Raw genomic sequence first — 24,940 nt, forward strand, 5'->3', positions numbered from 1 at the left:
GTAGGCAACTGCTGTCCTGTTGTGCAACTGCATAGTGACTGGCTTGCCCTCAATCTTGCAGGCTCCTCTTCATACTGAGTGACACTGTTAATAGTTGTGCTAGGTTCTGCTTTCCCCACTATGCTAGAAACCCTAGCTGGAACTGCTGCATGTGCCCAAGGGAGCATTGGAATGCAAGAAGACATGGTGCCCAACAGGCTGGGACACTGACAGATCACTTTTATAAAAATCAACGCCTTTGCTAGCGGAGTTGAGACAGAAGCGTTGGCAGTGTTGAAAAGTGCCCCCAGGTATACCAACTGCTAGGTAGGAGCAAGTTGGCTCTTCTTGAAGTTGATGATCCAACCAAATTAAGGTATGGATACGAATCTGTGTCACAGTCCCTGGCTAACAGGAGGACCTTTTGTGTATGTCCTTGGAGATGTGCATAGAGAGAGAAGGGAAGGCTGGTGAACTGCAGATGGGTGTGACCAACCGCAAACCTCAGATACCCCTGAAAACAGGGCAAGATTGGGACATGAAGGTAGGGAACTTACAGATCCGATGAAAGGATCCAGTTGCCCGATTGCACTGCTTGAATGATTGTGTGGATGGACTCTATTTTGAATTTTTCCAGAAGGATAAATTGGTTTAGCCTTTTCAGGTCTATTACTGGATGCCAGCCTCCATCCTTCTTCCAGACCATGAACAGGTTGGAATAAAACTCTGTGCATCTTTCTGGAGATGGAACTTGTACCACGGCCTGCTGGGTTTGGAGTGTGTGTATATATTGTATCCGAACACCTGCCTTCTGGATCTTGGTGGGGAAGAAATGATTCGGAGGAGGGGTGCTGCGAAACTGCCAGAAATAGCCTTTGCTTACCATTTACTTCACCCATAGGTCTGTTCAATTTTCTGCTGCAAAATGTGCCAACCTGGACCCTACTGCGAATATCTGATGCTACAAACCATCAAAGAGACTTGCGAGGCTCCTGCACAACATTGATGGTTTTTTACTTGTGCGCCCTGAAGGTGGTTACCTGAGTAACCTTCTATCTGTCACCTAATCTATCTATCTGTCACCTGAGTCTCTGGCTTGCCTACTAGTTTTGGGCTCCCTGGACCTGGAGGAAAGAAATCTGCTGGGAAAATATTTTGACCTCCTGCTACCTGTCTTGTGGAAGCAGACCAGACCTGCCCTCTAACACTCTTGAGATGGCCATCTCCATCTTACTGCCAAATAGGAACTTCCCATCAAATGCTATCTTGCACCAATTTTGTTTTGTTTTCAATGATTTTTATTCAAGTTTTCAACAATACAAAGTAAAGATCATGGCATTGAATTTAAGTCTATAGTTTTTGTATAACAAGTAACATGATTTACAATCACAGATAGTCCACCACCTCATTCGCTGAGGCTGGATGAAAATTTATTTGATATCTTCCTTTATGCGTTTTAAATCCCAGGGATATTACTAAAACTATTATGCGGTGGAACACCCGTGTTGGGCTTGTCACCATAGCCTGTTTCCTTAAAACAGTTTTATGACTTGAGCTACAGGGTGCCCCCACCACGCCCGGGGACGGAGTTCACCCCATCAAGTATTCGGGGATACCAATTTTGTTTTGAAGATGCGTCTGCCACCCAAGGCTTTAATGATATAGCCCTCTTAGCCGTGACTAAATGCAGCTCTGGCAAAACACTTGATTGTGTCAATCGCTGCCTCCTCAATGAAAAATGATGACACGTTCAGTTCCTCTAGAGCAGCGTTTCTCAACTACAGTCCTCAAGTACATCAATGAGTCATGTTTTCAGGATTACCCTCAGATGAAACGGCTGTGGTAATTACGAAGGCAGTGAAACTAATCAAATATCTGGTGCAAAATAATGGAAAGCCTAAAAACATGACCTGTTGGGGGTACTTGAGGACTGGAGTTCAGAACCACTGCTCTAGAGCAGTGGTTCTTAACTTCTGTCCTCAGGACCCACTAACAGTCCAGGTTTGCAAGATAACTAAAAAACAACACAGCTGATATAATTTGCTGCTCAGTGATTGCAATATTCTAGTCTGCATCTCCCTAAAGTAATACTTAAAATCTGGCCTGTTAGTGGGTCCTGAGGACATGAGTTGAGAGCCACTGCTCTAGAGCCCGAACAATAGCTGCTTTAGGTACCCGTTCTTTCACTGCTGACTCTGTTCTGGGTCCAGACCTTCAGGGCACTAGCCAACGAGGTGAGGGCTACAGCTGGACAGGCTGCTCCAGCAGCTTGATAGAAGAATAAATCTGGACCTGAAGAGAGCCTATTTATTGCGTCCCTAATGAGGCTGAATCTTTCATTGGGAGCGTGTCTTTTGACTAACTGGCCCACTGCTGCATCCACAGCCGGAGGGAGTCAAGTGAGGCCATATTTGCCTCTTGTAGGGGAAATAACTTGTGCAGTCTATTAAATGAGAATCTTTGCTCAGTCTTCTGCCATTTCTGTCTCATGTCATCCTTAATTTCCTCCATGAAAAGAAATAAGGGTTGGCACTTTTGGAGAACAGGAAAATAGGATTTTGCCTTTTTGGGAGCATCCTCGTCCTCCCATGCAATGGCCTGCTTAATCGTTTTAAAATATGGATCTACCAAGGAAAAGCTAAATACAAGTTGCTCTGGATCACGCTATGAAGAGGAGCTGCTGTCCTCTGCCGGATGTGAAACATCACTGAATGGAGGAGCACTACCTACTGAAGTCCCTGGCTGATCCTCCTGCAGGGCTTCCTGACTAGTGTCACTAACAGGTTGTCTGACCAGAATAACGGAAGTGATCTCTGAGATGGAGTCTCACACCGCCTTTTCCAGCAAGGATGAGACTTGGGCGGTCTCCTGCTCTTTGTCCCCTGCAAATTCTTCCAGGCAGCCTTTGCACACTTGTTTGGGCATAGGAACTGCACCACAGGCCCAGCAGATCTTTTTATTAAGGTGCTGATATTGCTCAGGAGAAGAGGAGGCATTTTAATTTTTCTTTTGGAATGGGAGCAGTGCCTGTGGCTGCGCTCTCCTGAGGAGCCCCTTTCTTCTCTGGCTATGGTCCTTGAGAGCATGAGTGTGCGGGGCTGAAACTATTCAAAGAAATCCTCATAGGAATGCAATATTTTTTTATTTGTTTTTTGTGAAGCCTGCGAACTTAACCAAAGGGATTGAGGGTCCTGTATAAGCGGTGACTGATGGCTGAAGGATAAGTGGGACGGCCAGCTGAAAAAAGGAAAGCTAGAAAAGAAGAAAACCGTACCGGTTTAGGTGTGTGGAACCCTTTTCTCCTTTGCTGTCTTGTTAGATGATAGGGGAATAATTAGGTACAACAGCTAGATGTAAAGTGCATTGTGAAAAACTGTATATAGTAGTATAGAATAGCCTTTTTCAACCAGGGTGCCTTCAGATTTCTGCCTAAAAATTGCCCGAAAATAAAATATAAGCCAGCAGGTGGATGAAACCTTTTTATTTACACAAAGCCACCGATTTCCATTGTGCACCATTACAACCTTCAATCTGTCAGCAGCTTAACCAATGACATTATTGGTTGATGAGGAGGTCGGGCACCTGTACAGCATCCTTGTTTGTTCCTCCCCAGCTCCTCAGTTAGCACTGAGGTCACATTAGCTGAGTAAGACAGAGAAAGTAAACTTTGGAACAGTGGTATGGAGATCGTTTACATCAGCATCTCCCCGTTCTTCTTCACCATGAGACGATCGCGGGTATGCCTGAGGACATCGCCGGCGGCGCAGGGCCACAAGCCTCCTCTTATAGGGCAACGTACAGGTACATTAATCTGCCTGTACGTGCCCTTCTGCCACAGTATATCTGTGTGAGGCGGCCGGGAAGGGTTAATGCATTCCTTGCATAAGGGAAAAAAAGTTTGGGTGTCAGCACCCCCCTTTACTTACCCGAGCCTTTGTTTGTCTGCAACTCTTCTCCCCCCTCAGTTCCTGGTCTCGCTGGCTTTGCTGGGGCACCGGGAGCCATTGGCTCCCAATGTTGTCAATCAAAGCCAGTGACGAGGGAGCAGGGAGGTGTGGCCGAGTCCTGCTGTCTGTGACGATGGACGGAGTAGCATGGCTCAGATGTCAGCATGCACCAGTTCCCCCATTGGAAATGGCTTCCCATGGGGGCAGTAGACAGAGGGAGTGAGGGGCCAGGAGTGCCAAGAGTGTTGGCGGGGGACCCGAAAAAAGTAGGTTCCTGGCCACCCTGTGCAAATCCATTGCACAGAGAAGGAAAGTATAGACATGTTTGTTTAAAAAAAAAAAAAAAAAATTGACCTTCACAATCACTTTAAATAATAAATTATCCAGTTGCCTTTTTTTAAGCAGTTACAACAAGTTTTTTTTTCCTTTTGGGATAAAGATTTTACATAATTAAATTAAAGCTAATCATTGTAAGTACCCCTGTCAGTGTTAAATTGCCTCACTCATCTTACTGCTACTTTTACTAGTCAGCTTGGTCTGGTAAAGGAAGCTAAGGAAGTACCAACTGATCTATGGGCTGGGTCAGCAGATGAATATATTGGATCTCCTGATTTCAGCATAGGTGTCACTGCTATGAGACACCACAAAGTTGGAGACACAGTGAAGCCAGAGACACAGTGTGTAACACTACCTGTGATTATAGTTGCCATTAAAAGGACTCAGGGGCACTACATGTCTGCGAGTTAGGGGCGCAAATTACTTGTCTTGCTGTGGGTGCTGACAACCCACTCTACGAAAATAATTTTAATGTTAGGGGCCCCCACAGCTTGGGAAATTTTATCAAGGAGTCACGGCACTAGAAGGTTATGAACCACTGCTTTAATGGAATCCGGAGATCAATTCTGTGGGGTACTGTCCTTTCCGGTCATATCAGTCAGGGGTTTGACCAGAGACGAGAATTTACAAATTAATTTCTGATAATTTGCAAAGCCAAGAAAATGTTGTAGCGAACAGACGTATGGGTCAAGGCCACTGTAGAACTGCAGATAGTTTCTCTGGGTCCGTTGAAAAACCAAAATTGCATAACCCAGCATGTAACCTGTTCACAATGGAACGTGCACTTCTCCAACTTACAATACAGGCTATTATCTCTTAGCCTCTGTAGTACACGGGAGACATCTGGGTAGGGGCTCTCTAGGGATTTAGAATATATGAGAATATCATCAAGATAAGATCAAGATCAAGATAAACCACTACACATTGCTGCAACATATCTCGGAGGACATCTTGAATTTATTCCTGAAAAACTGCAGAAACGTTGCAAAGACCAAACTGCATTACAAGGTATTGGTAATGTCCTGTCCTGGTATTAAATGCAGTTTTCCATTCGTCGCCCTTCTTGATCCTCACGAGATTGTATGCTCCTCTTAGATTGAGCTTTGTGAAAACCGTTGCTCCCTTGAGGCGGACAAATAATTCCATAATCAATGGAATTGGATAAGCGTTCTTAATCATGATGAGATTGAGACCTGTATAATCAATATAAGGTCTCAGTTCACCCCTCTTCTTTTTCACAAGGAAGAAACCAGCAGGAGATGAGGATTTGAGGACGAACCCTCGAAAGTGCAGGGTCGAACATAGTCTTCCATGGCTTTATCCTCAGAGACAGACAAAAGGATACACCTGGCCACGAGGGGGCATGGCACCAGGTTGAAAATAAACTGAACAATCATTCCACTGGTGTGTAGGCAAACTACTGGCCTGACATTTGTCAAAGGCATTGCTAAAATTGCGTTACTCCTCTGGCAAGGAGGCGAGTGAAGAGGTGCACAAGACCTCTAGCCACCTTTTGAAAACATGTTTTACTGCATTGTGGCGACCAGGAAAGAACTTCAGCACAAAGCCAATCAAAAGAGGGGCTGTGCCTCTGTAACCAAGGATAACCAATAACCACTGGGTAACGAGGTGAGGAAATGACTTGAAATTGGATTATCTCATGGTGATGAGCCCCTACGGCCATGGTCAATGGAGCCGTCTCATGAGTCACATGGGCAAGCTGTAGAGGTCTCCCATCATTAGTCTCAATGGCAAGTGGAGTAGCACAAAGCTGCAATGGAATTGAGTGCCTAGACACAAAGGCACTATCTATGAACTGGCCTGCAGCCCCAGAGTTGATTAGAGCCTGTGTATCGATGGATGACTCAGACCAAGAAAGGGTAACCGGAACTAGAGGCTTCTCCTTCAGGATAACTGGGAACGTAACAACGCCACCTAAGGTCTGTCCCCTACCTCAGGAGCAAGCGTTTCCCAGATAAGTAGGAAAAGACTTCAAAAGGTGTGACCTGCCTGGCTACAATAAAGGTACAATCTCTCCCTCCTCCTAAAGGCCCTCTCCTCCGCAGAGAGATGTGTGAAGCCCAACTGCATGGGTTCTACTTCACTGGCAGACTCTGTCCCGGGCATGGGAGGCGAGGGAGGCAAGGGTGGCACTGCAGAGCCAAATGTCCAGGAGGCTTCTGCAAGTGCTCCTTAACCACTTCCCGACCGGCTTACGCCGATGTACGTCGGCAGAATGGCATGGACAGGCAAATAGGCTTACAGGTATGTTCCTTTAACATTGCTGCTGTGCCATCACGTGCACGCCGGTCGGGACCTTCGTGAGTCCAATCGCGGGTCCTGCGGACTCGATCGCCGCGGGGATACCCGCAATCGTCTCACGGGGAGGAAGAACGGGGAGAAGCTGAAGTAAACAAGCATCTCCCTGTTCTGCCTAGCAACAGTGACACTGATCTCTGCTCCCTGTGATTGGAGCAGAGATCGGTGATGTGTAAAACACAGCCACGCCCCGCACAGTTAGCAACACGCCACTAGGACACACTTAACAAAAATGTAAAAAATGTCCGATGTGTCTGCCATAATGTTGCAGTCCCAATAAAAATCACTGATCGCCGCCATTCATAGTAAAAAAAAAAAATTATAAAAATGGCATAAAACTATCCCCTATTTTGTAAACGCTACAACTTTTGCGCAAACCAATCAATAATTGCTTATTGCGTTTTTTTTGTTTTGTTTTTCCCAAAAAAAATCTATTTGTGGGGAAAAAAGGGCATCAATTTGGTTTGGGAGCCACATCGCACGACCGCATAATTGTCAGGTAAAGTGACGCAGCGCCGAATCGAAAAAGTTGTATGGTCTTTGCCCAGCAAAATGGTCCGGGGCTTATGTGGTTAAAGGAACGTCTCTCTCTGAGTCTGGAGTCAATGAGCATTGCAAATGTGATCATCTTCTCCAGATCTGTAGGTATGTCTCAAGCTGTTATCTCATCTTTGATGTCATCTGAGAGACCATGAGAAAAAGCAGCCACGAGGGCGTCATTGTTACAAGTGACCTCTGCTGCCAGAGTACAGAATTCAGTGGTGTAATTGGCAACAATTCTCTTAGCCCTTATAGACACGGTCGGAGATTCCGACAACTAAATCCGTCTGATTTTTGCCGTTGGATTTTGTCCGACGGATCTTGTCTGAAACTGTTGCATACACACGGTCGGACAAAGTTGTCGGAAAATCCGATCTTTCAGAACGTGATGACGTAATTTCATTACGATGGGACTACGTTCAGGCTAGTAGCCAATAGCTTTGATGTAGGAATTTGATCTGAGCATGCGTGGCACTTTGTCCAATCGGAATTCTCTACACATGATCGGAGTATGTCCGATCGGAGCATTTTGTCTGAAAATATTTCCAGCAAGTTGAAAAATTTGGTCCGACGGATATTCCGACTGAAACAGTCCGATGCAGACCACACACAGTCGGAATATCCGACAAAACGCTCCGATCGGACACATTCCGTCGGAATCACTGATCGTGTGTACAAGGGCTTACTCTGGCTGCAGAAGTGGAGCGTGTGGGAACGTCAAATACTCTTTTAAAGGAAGCCACAAACTCAGGACAATGGGTCTTTGCATCTCCCATAGAGGGTTTGCCCAGGCCAAGGCTCTATCAGAAAGCAAAGAAATCATGAAGCCTACTTTGCTTCTGTCGGTGGGGAATGCCTGGGGCAGCATCTCAAAATATAGCCCAAACTGGTTGAGAATCCCTCTGCATTGAACTGGATCACCCCCAAATCACTTGAGCGGAGCGGAACTAGTCATACCTCTTATAGAGGTAATATTCAAGGTGGGTGCCTACACAGACTGGAGCAGCAGCAGGGAAGGCCTGCAATACAGGTTTTACAGGTTTTACGTTCCTGAACGTCCTTCAGAAGAAGTGGGATTGTGTGGTCGTGCGCCCACGCAACTGCGCAATCCTGATGCACGCGTGTCAACAGGACATGCTGCATCTCGAATCGGCAGGGCTCTGTGATTTGCCCTCCTGATCACATGATGATTTTGTCCAATCACAGCCATCATGTGATGTAAACACAGCCTGGGGAGATGCCACAAAAATCAGGAATGCTCGACCGCGTGCCCACGCAGCGGCGTGGTCCCGATGTGCCTGAGGGCTCTGTGATTGGTTCTCTTAAACACACAATGGCTTTGTCCAATCACAGCTGTCGTGTAGTGTAAACTGAGAGCTGTTGCCAGGCGATTGCCTCTGCTTCTCTTTACACAGGTCAGCGAGGAGAAGGAGAGCAGATCTGCAGGCTGAGGATCAGTGTGTGTTTTTTTTTTTTTTACAGCTTTTTATACACTGATCACCAGCTAGTGTCCCCAAACAGTGAAAAACACCAACACCTGTCACATATCTGTCCCACATTTGTCCCAGTAAACATCTGTCTGTGAGCACATGCGCACATCTGTCCATAATCATCTGCGCACATCTGTCCATGATCATCTGCACACATATAATTCCACTGTCCTGGTGCTCCAGGGCCTTCAAAAATGTGATAGGAAATTAAATGTGTAATTTATGCCTTTAGCCTGATTGCGCTCCCTGCATGTTGGGCCTCTGTTTGTAGTCAGGCGGGGTAAGTGTATCACATATGTGGTATCGCCAAACTCAGGAGGAGTAGCAGAATGTATTTTGGGGCATAATTTTTGCTATGTACATGCTGTGTGTTAGAAGTATATTTTTATAAATGGACACCTTCATGTAAAAAAATTACATTTTCATTTTGTTTCCACATTTTCCAAAAACTTGTGGAAAAAAATTAAAAGTTACAAACACTGAAAGAAAGGGGATCCTTGCGCCACACAATAATAAATTACTACAAAAAGCTGCTCCCCAAAACATTGAACAAATCACTGTGCAATTGAATAAAAGAGAGGTGATAGGGAGTGAAAAACTGATAAAACCCTTATATAACCTTATGACATGGAATCAAAGTGGACATGTGCATAAAAGTGCAACAAATAAACTTTGCAACAAGGATTAAAGTAAGCCTAGAAGTAGTAAAAAAAAAAAAAGATCAAAAGTTCATTAATAAAATTTGATGAAACTATATAACGTCCATGATATTTAACGCTGTATCTTGATTGATAGACCCAAACCCAAAACAAAAAGGAATTCCTTCACCGTTTGTCTTGGGGACCACTCAATATTCTCCGAATTAAGAACTGCTCACCAGATGGTTGTGACCTTTTTAATTAAAAAAAGGTCTAATGTGCTTTTAGGAAAGCCTTGAATTGGATACCCTAGGTTATCAGATGGATCTTCAGTAGTAGGACCTCCTCTACACCAATGTTCCCATGTGGAAAGACAAAGGACCCTACATAGCGCAATACTGCATTTTATTTTTATGTAAACTGCATGTACATAAAATGTGTCTGCTTACATTTGTGGGTGCCTAACCTAGCACTGAAGATAGCCTTCCAAACTGTATGAGGAAACCTCTTGCCGCTGGTCTCACGTCCTGTGCTGGCATGCATTCCACTCGCGATGAGAAACCGGTAGCTGAGATCCGGAAGTGACGTCACCGAAAGCACCTCGATGTATATATTTCATAATTAATACATTGTCAGGAAGCGTGCCAATCACTGAGCATGCACGCTCTATATGGCTAGGAAGTGGCAATGATTGGTGGAGCTTCGCATCTCCACCCTCAGCTATGGCAATGTGATTACCTGGCTCTCCATTGATTGCAATATATTATGCCTTACTCGCTATTACAGCAGCAGGCGATTCCCCCCCACCAATGCCCAAACTTGTGAATTCAGCAGACACAAGAATATTTGTGCATACAAAACTGACAATATATACTGCTTTACTTAACCAGAGATGAGAATTAGGGCAGATACAATATTATTAGTACAATAATTCTGATAAAAATTCATACAAAAATATTAATAAAAAAATATATATATTTTGAATGTTATAATATGGGGCCAATTAATGTGCACAGACCAATCACTCAAACCCCAAAAATAATATCCAAATTTGAAATGAAAAAATAAAAGTGAGGAATAAGGAAAAGGGTTTTTTGGTTTATGGAAAATTGTCCTATAATTGACAGATATTGATTTTACTCATGAGTCAAAAAAACTGTTTAAATCCAACTCAATGTTCATACCAGCTGGTTGCATAGTACCCAGTAGGTATAACCACTGAGTTTCATTCTTGGAGACCGCTTGTTTGAGATGCGTGCCTCTCCAATGTTTGGATAACTTGTCTATCCCATAGAAGTTTAACAACCTTGGGTCTCTATTGTGAAATATTCTAAAATGTTTTTTGATATGCTGTTTGGTGAATCCTTTGATAATATTAGTAATGTGATCATTGATCCTGTTACTTGGTTTAAAGAGGAAGTAAAGGCACTTTTTTCTTTTTTTAAATGCAACCTGCAAGGCAAAGGCATATCGAGCATAGCATACTAGCTCTATCCCGGAGTGACTTCCGGGTCTCGCTGCTCCGGCGCTGTGATTCACCAGAGCCGCAATGACGTCACTCCCGCGCATGTGCACGGGAGCCGACACGAGCGGCATATTGCCGTGATCTGCGGCATGCTCAGTACGCCTGAGCGCTGCAGTCTACGGCACATGCGCCGTAGACAGTGGTGCCTGTCTTTTTGTAAATATCTCCTAAACATGTAGGTTTAGGAGATATTTCTTGGACCTACAGGTAAGCCTTTATCTAGGCTTACCTGTAGGTCAAAGTGGTTTGTAAGGGTTTACAACCACTTTAAGTGTGGTTCTGCCCACATATTGCTTAGGGCAGGGGCATTCCAACACGTATGTCGCGTATTCAGAATCAAAAGTGATTAAGGACTTCATTTTATGTTGTTGATTTACTACAGAATAAAACCCGTCTATCTTTTTACTTTTTCTTTTAATAGCTTTGCATCTAGTGCTATCTTATTTCTCAAGCCCAGAGCCCTCCTATATATGAATAAATAATATATTTAGGTTTTGTTGGGAGGAGGGACCCAAGGTCTTTATCCTTAAGGAGGATTGGCCAGTGTTTGAATATTTTCAACCTCTTTATACTGTCTATGAAAACCTGTGACGAAGGCTAATTCACCCTTATATTTTCTTGGTTGAGCATTGGTTAAAAGTGAGTCTCTATCCATGGGAGATACTTTATTTGTGCAGCATTCTAGTTCCTTGGGATTATATACTTTTTCCCTAAACCTAGTTGTGATAATGTCTGATTCGGTATTAAAATCTGTGCATATAACTGGCTTTTCGATATATCCCCCTAAGCCATTGTGGGTGATGGCAACTCTAAATGGGTATGTATCTGTTTCTTTAAAAATCAAACATTTTAGTTGTTGTTTTTTGTTTATTTCTAAGTACCAAATCCAGATAGTTAACTGTTTTTATGTGGCATTCTGCTTTGACTTTCAAACCATATACATTAGTATTTAGCAGCCCTATAAATTAAAGTGGATGTAAACCCAACATTTGATGTCATAATGTAGAGTATAAGATTTCCTATCATTTGAGCCCAGTCTTGCCACAAAGAGTTAATCCAGCTCTGAGCAATCCCCTTTTATTGTTCAGTGAGATAAATCTTGATAAACAGAGAAAAACTTTGTCAAATCCTCCCCCTTGCTGTGAGTGACAGGTGATTTACATATCTTGTGCACTAGCCTAAGCCCTTGTACACACGGTCGGAGATTCCGACGGAATGTTTCCTATCGGACCTTTTTGTCAGATATTCCGACTGTGTGTGGTCTCCATCGGACTGTTTCCGTCTGAATATCCGACGGACCAACTTTTCCAACTTGCCGGTAAACTTTTCCGACAAAATGCTCCGATCGGACATACTCCGATCATGTGTAGCCTACTCCGACGGACAAAGTGCCACGCATGCTCAGATCAAATTCCTAGACCAAAGCTATTGGCTACTAGCCTGAACGTACTCCCGTCGTAACGAAATAACGTCATCACGTTATGTACAATCGGATTTTCCGACAACTTTGTCCGACCGTGTGTATGCAACAGTTTCGGACAAAATCCAACGGATTTGGTTGTCAGAATGTCTGACCGTGTGTACAAGGGCTAAGAGACATGCATTATTTAATTCCCTCCCACTCCTTCTTCTGCCGCTCTGCCAGGATTGGATGTTCCCTGCCCCAGCATAATTTGGCATGCTGAAGTCATGTGGTTACTTTCCTGTCTTTTCACTGGATGTTAGAGATCATAGCAGAAGTTCAGTGCAAGAAATACACAGGAAAAATGCATATTTACAAGGGGAGTGTAGAGGTGGGCATCATGACTCCACGCACCGAGCTCCAAACAGACCCACCCACAGAATCTGCAGTTTTTTGGTTCTCATACAGACAGAGGGGAGATATTTGACAGGTAGGGATATATGCAGGAGGCATGTATATCCTTCTAGAAAACCCCTATGGCAGTAGTTTAGAAAGGGTGACATTGGGTTTAAATCCACTTTAATCTAAACTATCTTTAGAGCTCTCCCACAATAACACAATATCATCAATGTATCTCTTATAAAATAAGAGCCCTTTTGGGAGGAGCCATGTGTGAGAAATAACTTATTAATATGACAATTTTGTGGAAGAAAATAAATTAAAAAATTCTTCATTCTCCAAACTATTGTGGGTAAAAAATTGTAACTTCAAAAATCTCATTATGCCACTTACTAAATACCTTGAACTGTCATCTTTACAAAAAGGGGTCATTTTCGGGGGTATCTGTACTGTCCTGACATTTTAGGGCCTCAAGAAATGAGACAGGCTCTCATGGATTTCATGCACATTTTTGACTGCAAATGGATTAATTGGTCGGCTTACCAGGTATAATGTTCCGGCATATAGAACTTTTTGCTTTGAACATAACTCACCAATGGTCTTAATCTTGCAGACGCAAAGCTGTTACTTTAATTATAAATTTCTTCATTTTGTATTTGGTTATTTATTTTTTATTTTTTTCATGTTTGAAAACACATTGAGAGTTGTATTCTTGTACAATCACATCTTGGTTCTTGAATGTACCTTTTACCCTCTCTGCGTATTTATATTTTGTACTTGCTCAAATACCCTAATAAAAACGTTTGCAAAAAAAATAAAATAAATGAGAGCTGTCATTACATCAGGATTGATCAATTTTCAATGATATGTAGCATAGCTTGTAGACTCTATAACTTTCACACAAACCAATTATCATACACTTATCGGGATTTTGCTTTACCAAAGACATGTAGCAGAATACATTCTGGCCTAAATTTATGACGACATTAGATTTTATTGGATTTCTTTTAAAACGGGAAGAATTTATTTATTTTCAAAATTTTTGCTATTTTTTTTCGCTTATATCGCAAAAAATAAAAAAAAAACCCAGTGGTGAATAAAATACCACCAAAAGAAAGCTTTATTTGTGTGAACAAAATGATAACAATTTTATTTGGATAAAGTGTAGCAAGACTTATCATTTAAAGTGCGAGAGCACTGAAAGCTGAAAATTGGTCTGGGAAGGAAGGGGTGAAAGTACCCAGTATTGAGGTGGTTAATAAAAAATGCCTTGCAAGCAGATTTTGCCGAAAACATAAAGACTTTTGTCTTCCACAGCCATGAATTGAATCGCCTGAAATAAAGTACAATATAAAATTTTGTGTGTATTTAAGGTAGTAGTAAACTCCTTTTTATTTATTTTCACTTACAGGTAAGCTTTTAATAAAGCTTACCTGTAGGTAAAATTAATATCTCCTAAATGTTCACCATTAAGGAGATATTCTGTGTCTCCTTAACAGCTGGTGATGTCATTGGCGATGCTCTCTGAAGCTAGGTTCAGACTAGTGCAATCTCAGACATTGCATGTGATTCGCACCTGCACCGAAGGTGCTGATTACATGCAATGTCTGAGCAATGCGAGTTCAGCCATACAGTTGTATGGCTGAACTTGCATTGGATTCACACAGAAAAAGGTGCAGGGACTTGTTTTCCCCCAACAATGGAATCGGATCACATGGATGTTCTCACCTATGCGATCTGATTCCTGTACAAATTCACAGTTCACACTGCAATCTGTGAACCGTTCTGGGGGTGTTATTAACAATGTATTGACACCCACAGCGGTTTGCAGAGGGCAATGTGAACTGTCTGCAGTAGAGAAGCGATGTGGGAACCGCCACTGTAATCGCACTGGTTCCTGCATCACACTAGTCTGAACCTAGGCTCAGAGCTGTGTGCCACGGCCGAAATCGTGGCTTGGCCAGTCAAGCAGCTGCACTGCGTGAATCCAGGAGGAAGACCAGGTGAAGATGAAAGCCTCTACAGCCGTGAAAGTGTGCCGCTGGAGGGCTTTGTTTAATACTGCTTTATTACAGGAAATGTTTCTCAGCCATGACTGGAATTACTTGAAAAAATACAATGTACTGCTTTATATGCATGTATTACAGGAAATGTTTGTGTAGCACAGCCCCCTTGGGGACTGCTTGGATTTACTTGCTCATCTGCACCACCATGACCGGAACATTCCAACCCACCTGACACTCTAGGTTCAGACATCTTTACCACCTTAAAGTAATAAGTCAAACAATTCGGTGAGTTTATATTCTATTAACGTTTACTGGAATAACTCAGAGAAGATCCTGTTGCACAGAGGATATAATAGGTCAACTGAGTTTTGGATAACAGTCCTAGCTCAGTAGAAGAATTCCTCTTCAAATAATACTAGTTAAGACAAATTGGCAATAAACAGTATACTATATACACGTATGTACAATGGAGTACCACTTAAACATGACATGAAAGGATAAGCAAGAGTTTTTAATTCTGGCAAGACTTCTAAAGGGGAAACCCAGGCTTTTTAACCTAAATGAGGGATCAATCAAACAAAAATGGTGTGAGGCTCCTTTAACCACTTTCAGACCGGACCATTTTGCTGGTAAATGACCAGAGGTCTTTTTACACTTTGGCACTGCGCTGCTTTAACTGGTAATTGCGCGGTCATGCAATGTTGTACCCAAACAAAATTTGCGTCCTTTTCTTCCCACAAATAGAGCTTTCTTTTGATGGTATTTGATTGCCTCTGCGATTTTTATTTTTTGCGATATAAACGTAAAAAGACCGCAAATTTTGAAAAAAAATGATATTTTCTACTTTTTGTTATTAGAAAAATCCAATAAACTCAATTTTAGTCATACATTTAGGCCAAAATGTATTCAGCCACATGTCTTTGGTAAAAAAAAAGTCAATAATTGTATATTTATTGGTTTGCGCAAAAGTTGTCACATCTACAAACTAAGGTACGTTTTCTGGAATTTACGCAGCTTTTAGTTTACGACTGCCTATCTCATTTCTTGAGGTGCTAAAATGGCAGGGCAGTACAAAACCCCCCCAAATGACCCCATTTTGGAAAGTAGACCCCCTAAGGAAATTGATAAGAGGCATGTTGAGCCCATTGAATATTTTATTTTTTTGCCTCAAGCGATTGAATAATGACAAAAAAAAAATTTTTTTTTTTTTTTTACACAAAGTTGTCACTAAATGATATATTGCTCACACATGCTATGGGCGTATGTGAAATGACACCCCAAAATAAATTCTGCTGCTTCTCCTGAGTACGGGGATACCACATATGTGGGACTTTTTGGGAGCCTAGCCGCGTACGGGGCCCCGAAAACCAAGCACCGCCTTCAGGCTTTCTAAGGGCGTACATTTTTGAGTTCACTTCTCACTACCTATTACAGTTTTGAAGGCCATAAAATGCCAAGATGGCACAAAACCCCCACAAATGACCCCATTTTAGAAAGTAGACACCCCAAGCTATTTGCTGAGAGGCATGTTGAGTTCATGGAATATTTTATATTTTGCCACAAGTTGCGGGAAAATTACAAACTTTTTTTTTTTTTTTTTTTTTTTCACAAAGTTGTCACTAAATGATATATTGCTCACACATGCCATGGGCATATGTGAAATGACACCCCAAAATAAATTCTGCTGCTTCTCCTGAGTACGGGGATACCACATATGTGGGACTTTTTGGGAGCCTAGCCGCGTACGGGGCCCCGAAAACCAAGCACCGCCTTCAGGCTTTCTAAGGGCGTAAATTTTTGAGTTCACTTCTCACTACCTATTACAGTTTTGAAGGCCATAAAATGCCAAGATGGCACAAAACCCCCACAAATGACCCCATTTTAGAAAGTAGACACCCCAAGCTATTTGCTGAGAGGCATGTTGAGTCCATGGAATATTTTATATTTTGCCACAAGTTGCGGGAAAATTACAAACTTTTTTTTTTTTTTTTTTTTTTTCACAAAGTTGTCACTAAATGATATATTGCTCACGCATGCCATGGGCATATGTGAAATGACACCCCAAAATAAATTCTGCTGCTTCTCCTGAGTACGGGGATACCACATATGTGGGACTTTTTGGGAGCCTAGCCGCGTACGGGGCCCCGAAAACCAAGCACCGCCTTCAGGCTTTCTAAGGGCGTTACAGTTTTGAAGGCCATAAAATGCCAAGATGGCACAAACCCCCCCCAAATGACCCCATTTTGGAAAGTAGACACCCCTAAATTTAGGGGTACACTAGTGAGACTAGGTAATAAATGGCGGGTGCCCTGAAACTATAAAAAAAATAACTAACCAATCAGCGTCACCTGTAACAGTTATATGGTGATCACTGGTGAAAGGGTTAACTAGGGGGCAATCAGGGGGCTTTATGCGGTAGTATATGGGGGTCCCTGGCGCTATAAAAAGCTGCGGCGAACCTAAATACCTACCTGCCTAACTAGCGTCACCTGTGACACTAATACAGCGATCAGAAAAACGATCGCTTATTAGGCTGGGTTCACACTGGAGCGATGCGGGAACGCCACGAATGCGCGGCGGGTTCCCGCATCGCATGCCTCCCGGCGGCAGTTCACACTGCCCTATGCGAACTGCTGGGAGTGTCAGTGAAATGTTACTGACACCCCCAGATCAGTTCGCATATCGCAGTGCGATCTGCAAACTCGGATCGCATGGTGTGAACACCCATGCGATCCGATTCTGCTGCGGGCCAAAAAAAGGGTCCCGTGCGAATTTGCGGCGGGTGCGGCGGGTGTGGCGGGTGCGGCGAATGGCTGAACTCGAATCGCACAGAGATCGGATGTGATTTGCACTGCAGTGCGGTGCGAATCACATCCGTTCTCAAACCGCTGCAATGTGAACCCAGCCTTAGTGACACTGGCGACGGGGGGTGATCACGGGGTTAAACCTTTATTGGGGGGGTTAGGGGGGTACCTTAGAACTAAAGGGGGCTAACCCTAACTGCCCTAACAGTTATTAGTCACAAATGACACCCGCCGGGTGATCAGGGGGTTAAACCTTTATTAGGTAATAAATGGCGGGTGCCCTGAAACTATAAAAAAATAACTAACCAACCAGCGTCACCTGTAACAGTTATATGGTGATCACAGGTGAAAGGGTTAACTAGGGGGCAATCAGGGGGCTTTATGCGGTAGTATATGGGGGTCCCTGGCGCTATAAAAAGCTGCGGCGAACCTAAATACCTACCTGCCTAACTAGCGTCACCTGTGACACTAATACGGCGATCAGAAAAATGATCGCTTATTAGGCTGGGTTCACACTGGAGCGATGCGGAAACGCCACGAATGCGCGGCGGGTTCCCGCATCGCATGCCTCCCGGCGGCAGTTCACACTGCCCTATGCGAACTGCTGGGAGTGTCAGTGAAATGTTACTGACACCCCCAGATCAGTTCGCATATCGCAGTGCGATCTGCAAACTCGGATCGCATGGTGTGAACACCCATGCGATCCGATTCTGCTGCGGGCCAAAAAAAGGGTCCCGTGCGAATTTGCGGCGGGTGCGGCGGGTGTGGCGGGTGCGGCGGGTGCGGCGAATGGCTGAACTCGAATCGCACAGAGATCGGATGTGATTTGCACTGCAGTGCGGTGCGAATCACATTCGTTCTCATAAACCGCTGCAATGTGAACCCAGCCTTAGTGACACTGGCGACGGGGGGTGATCACGGGGTTAAACCTTTATTGGGGGGGTTAGGGGGGTACATTAGAACTAAAGGGGGCTAACTCTAACTGCCCTAACAGTTATTACAGTCACAAATGACACCAATGCAAAAAAAAAAAAAAAAAAAAAAAAAATGACATTGGTGTCACTGTGACTGGGGGGCAGGGGTAATTGGGGGGGTGATCGGGGGGTAAAGGGGGGGTGTGAGTGTGCCTGGCATGTTCTACTGTGTGTGTAGAGTGTTGGTGCAACTTACTGATCCGCTCTCCTCCGTGTCGGAACGAAAAATACCGACACGGAGGAGAGAATACATCACTTCCTCTCCTGTGTTTACATTACAGGAGAGGAAGTGATGTCACCGGGGATTTCTATTCGTCGGGAGCGATCGCGAGGGGGTGGCCATGAATGAATGGCCGTCCCCTCGTCCGGGATCGCTCCCGTACGAATACCGACCGCCGCAGGCACCGGGCGGGGGCCCGATCGGGCCCCCGACCCGCGGGAGGCAAGGGACGTACATGTATGTCCTTATGCCTGCCCGTGCCATTGTACCGACGTACATCGGCGTGCGGCGGTCGGCAACTGGTTAAGTAGTAATGACAGCAATGTCCCAGTTGCAGGCCTGATGGTCTTTGTGGGCAGTTGGAGCTCATTAACTATATCCAATCAGGTGTAGTAACAAGGCAATGGTATTTCTTGGAGTGGTTGATGCAACAGATGTCTATATACAGTGTTCAAATAGAATTGTAGTGTTTCCAGGGTAAAGCTGTCTGTACACAGTGTCCTAGTGAAGCAACAAAGAAAGGTTTGCAATGGTGGGCAATTGCCCTCTCACCAACGACCAGGCTCATTCAAGGCCTTCCAAACATCGACTCTCGGAGAGGTGTCATTGCAGCAGATCCCTCTGCGATGATCGTCTTATGCGGAGCACCAAGAGCAGGTTGTTGAGGTGGTGCTGGTTAGATGTCCGGTGAACAGCAAGTAGTGCTAGGCCGTGTGGTAGGCTGTAACCTCACTCTCCCTGCACAGAAGGGTCCGTCACACGCGAGGCCCAGGAGGAAGAGAGCATGGGGCGTGACTCTGGGCTTTTTTCTAGTTCTTCCCAGCAATCTCTCTGATGATAGCAAAGATCCCTGGGATATGTAGTCCGGGTTCATAGTAATGCGGGGCAATTACCGTTCTGAGGAACTACTAATTCCACAATCCCTTTGGTTTGGCTCACAGAGATGATGTCAGTCAGTAACGCTGGGCACTAGAGGGACAATACTGTACATGGAAATGAATCTACACACTTTGCAATTGTAGTCCATATTGCTACATCTGTTTAAAAACAACAGATACAGAATGTTTGAAAAATGTATTTACTTACTGTACCTTAAAATGTATTTCAATTTTATAAAAAATACAAATGTTACACTTGAATTGTTTTGAAAGTGTTTGAAATTATGCCATAACACATTATTTGAATGCCTATCCTTTTTTATGTAGCAATGTGTGTATTTATGTGATCACTTTAATGTGTTTTACACTAGTATTGCTGTTACACTCACAGGAATGATTTAACTATTTGTTTCTAGAATACTTTGATTTGAATAGCTTCTTTAACAAGTACTTTAGTTAAGGCCTGTTTGAACTTGAGCTTGTCAGAATCAGTCCCAATGCTCCTAGTTAAACATGCCCACTAGAATGTGCCAGTAGCAAAGCAGCCTTCATCCAATAGGTGTTCACTGCCCGAGAAACTCCGACATAAGTCTGAAGGCACTACTTCGTTTGCCCTCACTAAAGATGGCGCAGTACTCCAGCCGAATTCTTCAGAAAATACACTCGGAAGGTTGCCAGTAGGTAAAATGGCGGACGTAGCTTCACGTTCGTACTGGATGCCAGCTGCGCCGTAACCTTTACCCTGTTGGCAAGGGGCGTGGCAATGGTCTCCAGCACGCCGCCATATTGGCTGTTGTCCTGTCCAAAGCGTCCAGGTCTGGGCTGTTGACTTTGGGGGGATTATTTTGGTGTTGGGGTGAGCCCTGCGAGTCCGAGGAGCCGTCTAGAGGAGCGAGAAATGACCAGGAGGAGGAACAAGCAGGGCAGCACCCGCAGGGAACGTGCAGTGGGCCAACAGAGGCCGGGGAAAGGCTCTCCTGCTTCTGATGGAACAGATACAGATGCCAGAGAGAGGCTGGAAGATGTGAGGAAAGGAGGACAGGTAATGTGCCACACCCCCTACATACCGCTCATTGCCAGTGTTGCACACCCCGATATCTGCCTGGTACTCCCAGAGAGGATACACACCCCCTCCTACATATCCTGCACCCCATATACTACCCCTCTCACCTACATACCTATCACTGTCAGTGTATGTACATCCCAATATCTGCTAGGTACTCCCAGAGGGGATACACACCCCTCCATATCCTGCACCCCATATACTACCCCTCTCACCTACATACCTATCATCCTTGTCAGTGTATGTACACACACAGAGGATATACACTCCCTTGTACATATCCTGCACCCCATATACTACCCCTCTCACCCACATACCTATCATTGTCAGTGTATGCACACCCCAATATCTGCCAGGTACACCCAGAGAGAATACACACCCCCTACATATCCCGTACCCCATATACTACCCCTCTCACCTACATACCTATCATTGTCAGTGTATGTACATCCCAATATCTGCCAGGTACTCTCAGAGAGGATACACACCCCTACATATCCTGCACCCCATATACTACCCCTCTCACCCACATACCTATCATTGTCGGTGTATGCACACCCCAATATCTGCCAGGTACTCCCAGAGAGGATACACACCCCCTACATATCCTGCACCCCATATAATACCCCTCTCACCTACATACCTATCATCCTTGTCAGTGTATGTACATCCCAATATCTGCCAGGTACACCCAGAGAGGATATACACTCCCTCCTACATATCCTGCACCCCATATACTACTCCTCTCACCTACATACCTATCATTGTCAGTGCATGCACACCCCAATATCTGCCAGGTACTCCCAGAGAGGATACACAACCCCCTACATATCCACCCCATATACTATCCCTCTCACCTACATACCTATCATTGTCAGTGTATGCACACCCCAATATCTGCCAGGTACACCCAGAGAGTATACACATCCCCTCTTTACTGATCCTGCACCCCACATACTACTGCTCTCACCAACATGCCTATCACTGTCACGACACCACAATACCTGCCAGGTACACCCATAGAGGATACACGCCCCCTCCTACATATCCTGCCCCCTCCCACCTTCCAATCTATCGTTGTCAGTGTATGCACGCCCCACTACATGCCAGGTACATCCATAGAAGATACAAATCCCTTCCTACCAATCCTGCACCCCACATACTACCCCTCTCACCTACGTATTTATCATTGTCAGTGTATGTTCACCCCAATGTCTGCCAGGTACACCCAGAGAGGACAGATACCCCCTCCTAGATATCCTGCACCCCACATACAGCGGGGGGAAAAAGTATTTGATCCCCTGCTGATTTTGTACGTTTGCCCACTGACAAAGAGATGATCAGTCTATAATTTTAATGGTAGGTTTATTTTAACAGTGAGAGACAGACTAACAAACAAAAATATCCTGATAAACACATTTCTAATAAGTTATAAATAATTTGCATTTTATTGAGTGAAATAAAACCCTTTGCAAAACATGACTTAGTACTTGGTGGCAAAACTCTTGTTGGCAATCAGACGTTTCTTGTAGTTGGCCAGCAGGTTTGCACACATCTCGGGAGGGATTTTGTCCCACTCCTCATTGCAAATCCTCTCCAAGTCATTAAGGCTTCGAGGCTGACATTTGTTAACTTGAACCTTCAGCTTCCTCCACATATTTTCCATAGGATTAAGGTCTGGAGCCTAGCTTGTCCACTCCAGGACATTAATGCGCTTTTTCAGCCACTCTTTTATTTGCTTGGCCTTGTGTTTTGGATCATTGTCATTCTCAAATACCCATCCACAACCCATTTTCAATGCCCTGGCTGAGGGAAGGAGGTTCTCACCCAAGATTTGATGGTACATGACCCTATCCATTGTCCTTTTAATGTGGTGAAGTTGTCCTGTCCCCTTAGCAGAAAAAAAACCCCCAAAGCATAATGTTTCCACCTCTTTGTTTAATGGTGGGGATGGTGTTCTTGGGGTCATATGCAGCATTCCTCCTCCTCCAAATACAGCAAGTTGAGTTGATGCCAAAGTGCTTAATTTTAGTCTCATCTGACCAAAACACTCTCACCCAGTTTTTTTTTTCATTAGCAAACTTCAGATGGGCCTGTACATGTGCTTTCTTGAGCAGGGGGACCTTGCGGGCCCTGCAGGATTTCAGTCCTTCAAGGCATAGTGTGTTACCAATTGTTTTCTTGGTGACTATGGTCTCAGCTGCCTTAAAATCATTGACAAGATTCTCCCATGTAGTTCTGGGCTGATTCCTCACCGTTCACCGTTCTCATGATCATTGAAACTCCACAAGGTCAGATCTTGCATGGAGCCCCAGCTCGAGGGAGATTGTCTGTCTGTTATTTTGTGTTTCTTCCATTTGCAAATAATTGCACCAAGCTGCTTGGTGATGGTCTTGTAGCCCATTCCAGCCTTGTGTAGGAATACAATCTTGTCCCTGACATCCTTGGACAGCTCTTTGGTCTTGGCCATGGTGGAGAGATTGGAATCTGAATGATTTTTCACTGGACAGGTGTCTTATTCTCTTTTTTTTTTTTTTTTTTTTTTTACAGGTAACAACCTGAGATTAGAACCACTCCCTTTAAGAGAGTGCTCCTAATCTCAGCTTGTTCCTGTATAGAAGAAACCTGGGGGCCAGAAATCTTGCTTAGTTGATAGGGGATCAAATACTTATTTCACTCATTAAAATGCAAATCAATTTATAACTTTTTTTTTTTAAATGCGTTTTTTGGGATATTTATTTTGTTATTCTGTCTCACTGTTAAAATTAACCTACCATTAAAATTATAGACTGATCATTTCTTTATCAGTGGGCAAACGTACTAAATCAGCAGGGGATCAAATACTTTTTTCCCCTCTTACCTACATACCTATCATTGTCAGTGTACATCCAGAGAAGATACATCTCTTCTCCTACTTATCCTGGACTCCACATAGCACCCCTCGCCTACATACCTATTATTGTCAGTGTATGCACACCCCAATATCTGCCAGGTAATCCCAGAGTGGATACATACCACCTCCTAAATATCCTGTACCCCATATACTACCCCTCTCGCCTACATACCTATCATCCTTGTCAGTGTATGTACATCCCAATATCTGCCAGGTACACCCAGAGAGGATGCACATCCTCTCCTACATATCCTGCACCCCACATAGCACCCCCTCACCTACATACCTATCATTGTCAGTTTGTATCCACCCAAATATCTGCCAGGTACACCCAGAGAAGGATACACACTCCCTCCTACATACCTATTATTGTCAGCAAATGTACACTCCCCTCTTACATATTCTGCACCCCATATGCTACCCCTCTCACATACTTGCCTATCATTGTCAGTGTATGCACACCACAATGATAGGTATGTAGGTGAGAGGGGTAGTAGGTGAGGTGCAGGATATTTAAGAGGGGATGTGTATCCTCTCTGGGTGTACCTGGCAGATATTGGGGTGTGCATACATTGATAATGATATCTGCCAGGTACACCCAGAGAGGATGCACATCCACTCCTACATATCTTGCACCTTATATACTACCACTCTCGCTTGCATACCTATCATTGTTGGTGTGTGTATACACCCTAATGTCTGCCAGGTACATCCAGAGGGGATCCACAGCCCTCTCACATATCCAGCACCCCATATTCTATTCCTCTCACCTACATAACTATCATTGTCAGTGTATAAACACCTCGCTACCTGCCAGGTACACCCAGAGGAGATCCACACCCCTTCCTTCTTATTCTGCACACTATATACTACCCCTCCTGCCTACATACCATCATTGTCAATGTATATGCACCCCAATGTCTTCCAGGTACACCCAGTGGAGATCCACACCGCGTCCTACATATCCTGCACCCAATATACTATTCCTCTCATCTATAGTGCCTTGAAAAAGTATTCATACACCTTGAAATTTTGGCATGTTACAACCAAAAATGGAATTAAATTTATTGGGATTTTATTTGATAGAGTAACACAAAGGGGGGTTATTTACGAAAGGCAAATCCACTTTGCACTGCAAGTACACTTGCTCTATATCTAAGCGGTACATCTGAAATGAGTGCAAGCTCTACTGATTTTATCATCCAATCATGTGCAAGCTAAAAGGCTGTTTTTTTATTTTCCTTGCATGTCCCCCTTGGATTTACAGCGACTTTACTTCCAAGTGCACTTGCAGCACAAAGTGGATTTTCCTTTAGTAAATAACCCCCAAAGTGGCACATAATTGTGAAATGGAAGGAAAATTATAAATGTTTTTCAGTTTTTTTTACAAATTTAATATCTGAAAAATTTGGAGTGCATTGGTATTCAGCTTTCTTTACTCTGATACCCCTAACTAAAATCTAGTGGAACCAATTGCCCTCAGAAGTCGCCTTATTAGTAAATAGAGTCCACCTGTGTGTAATTTAA

General features: G+C 44.0%; 1 protein-coding gene across 5 annotated transcripts in view; it reads left to right on the forward strand.

The window, feature by feature from the left end:
• Window positions 1-20,209: 20,209 nt before the first annotated feature.
• Window positions 20,210-24,940, forward strand: part of FAM193B (family with sequence similarity 193 member B) — a 110,563-nt gene continuing 105,832 nt past the window's right edge. For all 5 annotated transcript variants that reach the window (XM_077472519.1, XM_077472520.1, XM_077472521.1 and 2 more), the window contains exon 1: window positions 20,210-20,499. In XM_077472519.1, coding sequence (XP_077328645.1) covers window positions 20,356-20,499 — 144 coding nt within the window. In that variant the 5' untranslated portion in view covers window positions 20,210-20,355. The remainder of the gene's footprint in view (window positions 20,500-24,940) is intronic.

The sequence above is a fragment of the Lithobates pipiens genome, unplaced genomic scaffold (genome assembly GCF_037356315.1).
Source record: "Lithobates pipiens isolate NorthernLeopardFrog02 unplaced genomic scaffold, aLitPip1_a1.2 Scaffold_8, whole genome shotgun sequence".
In the NCBI taxonomy this organism is placed as follows: domain Eukaryota; kingdom Metazoa; phylum Chordata; class Amphibia; order Anura; family Ranidae; genus Lithobates; species Lithobates pipiens.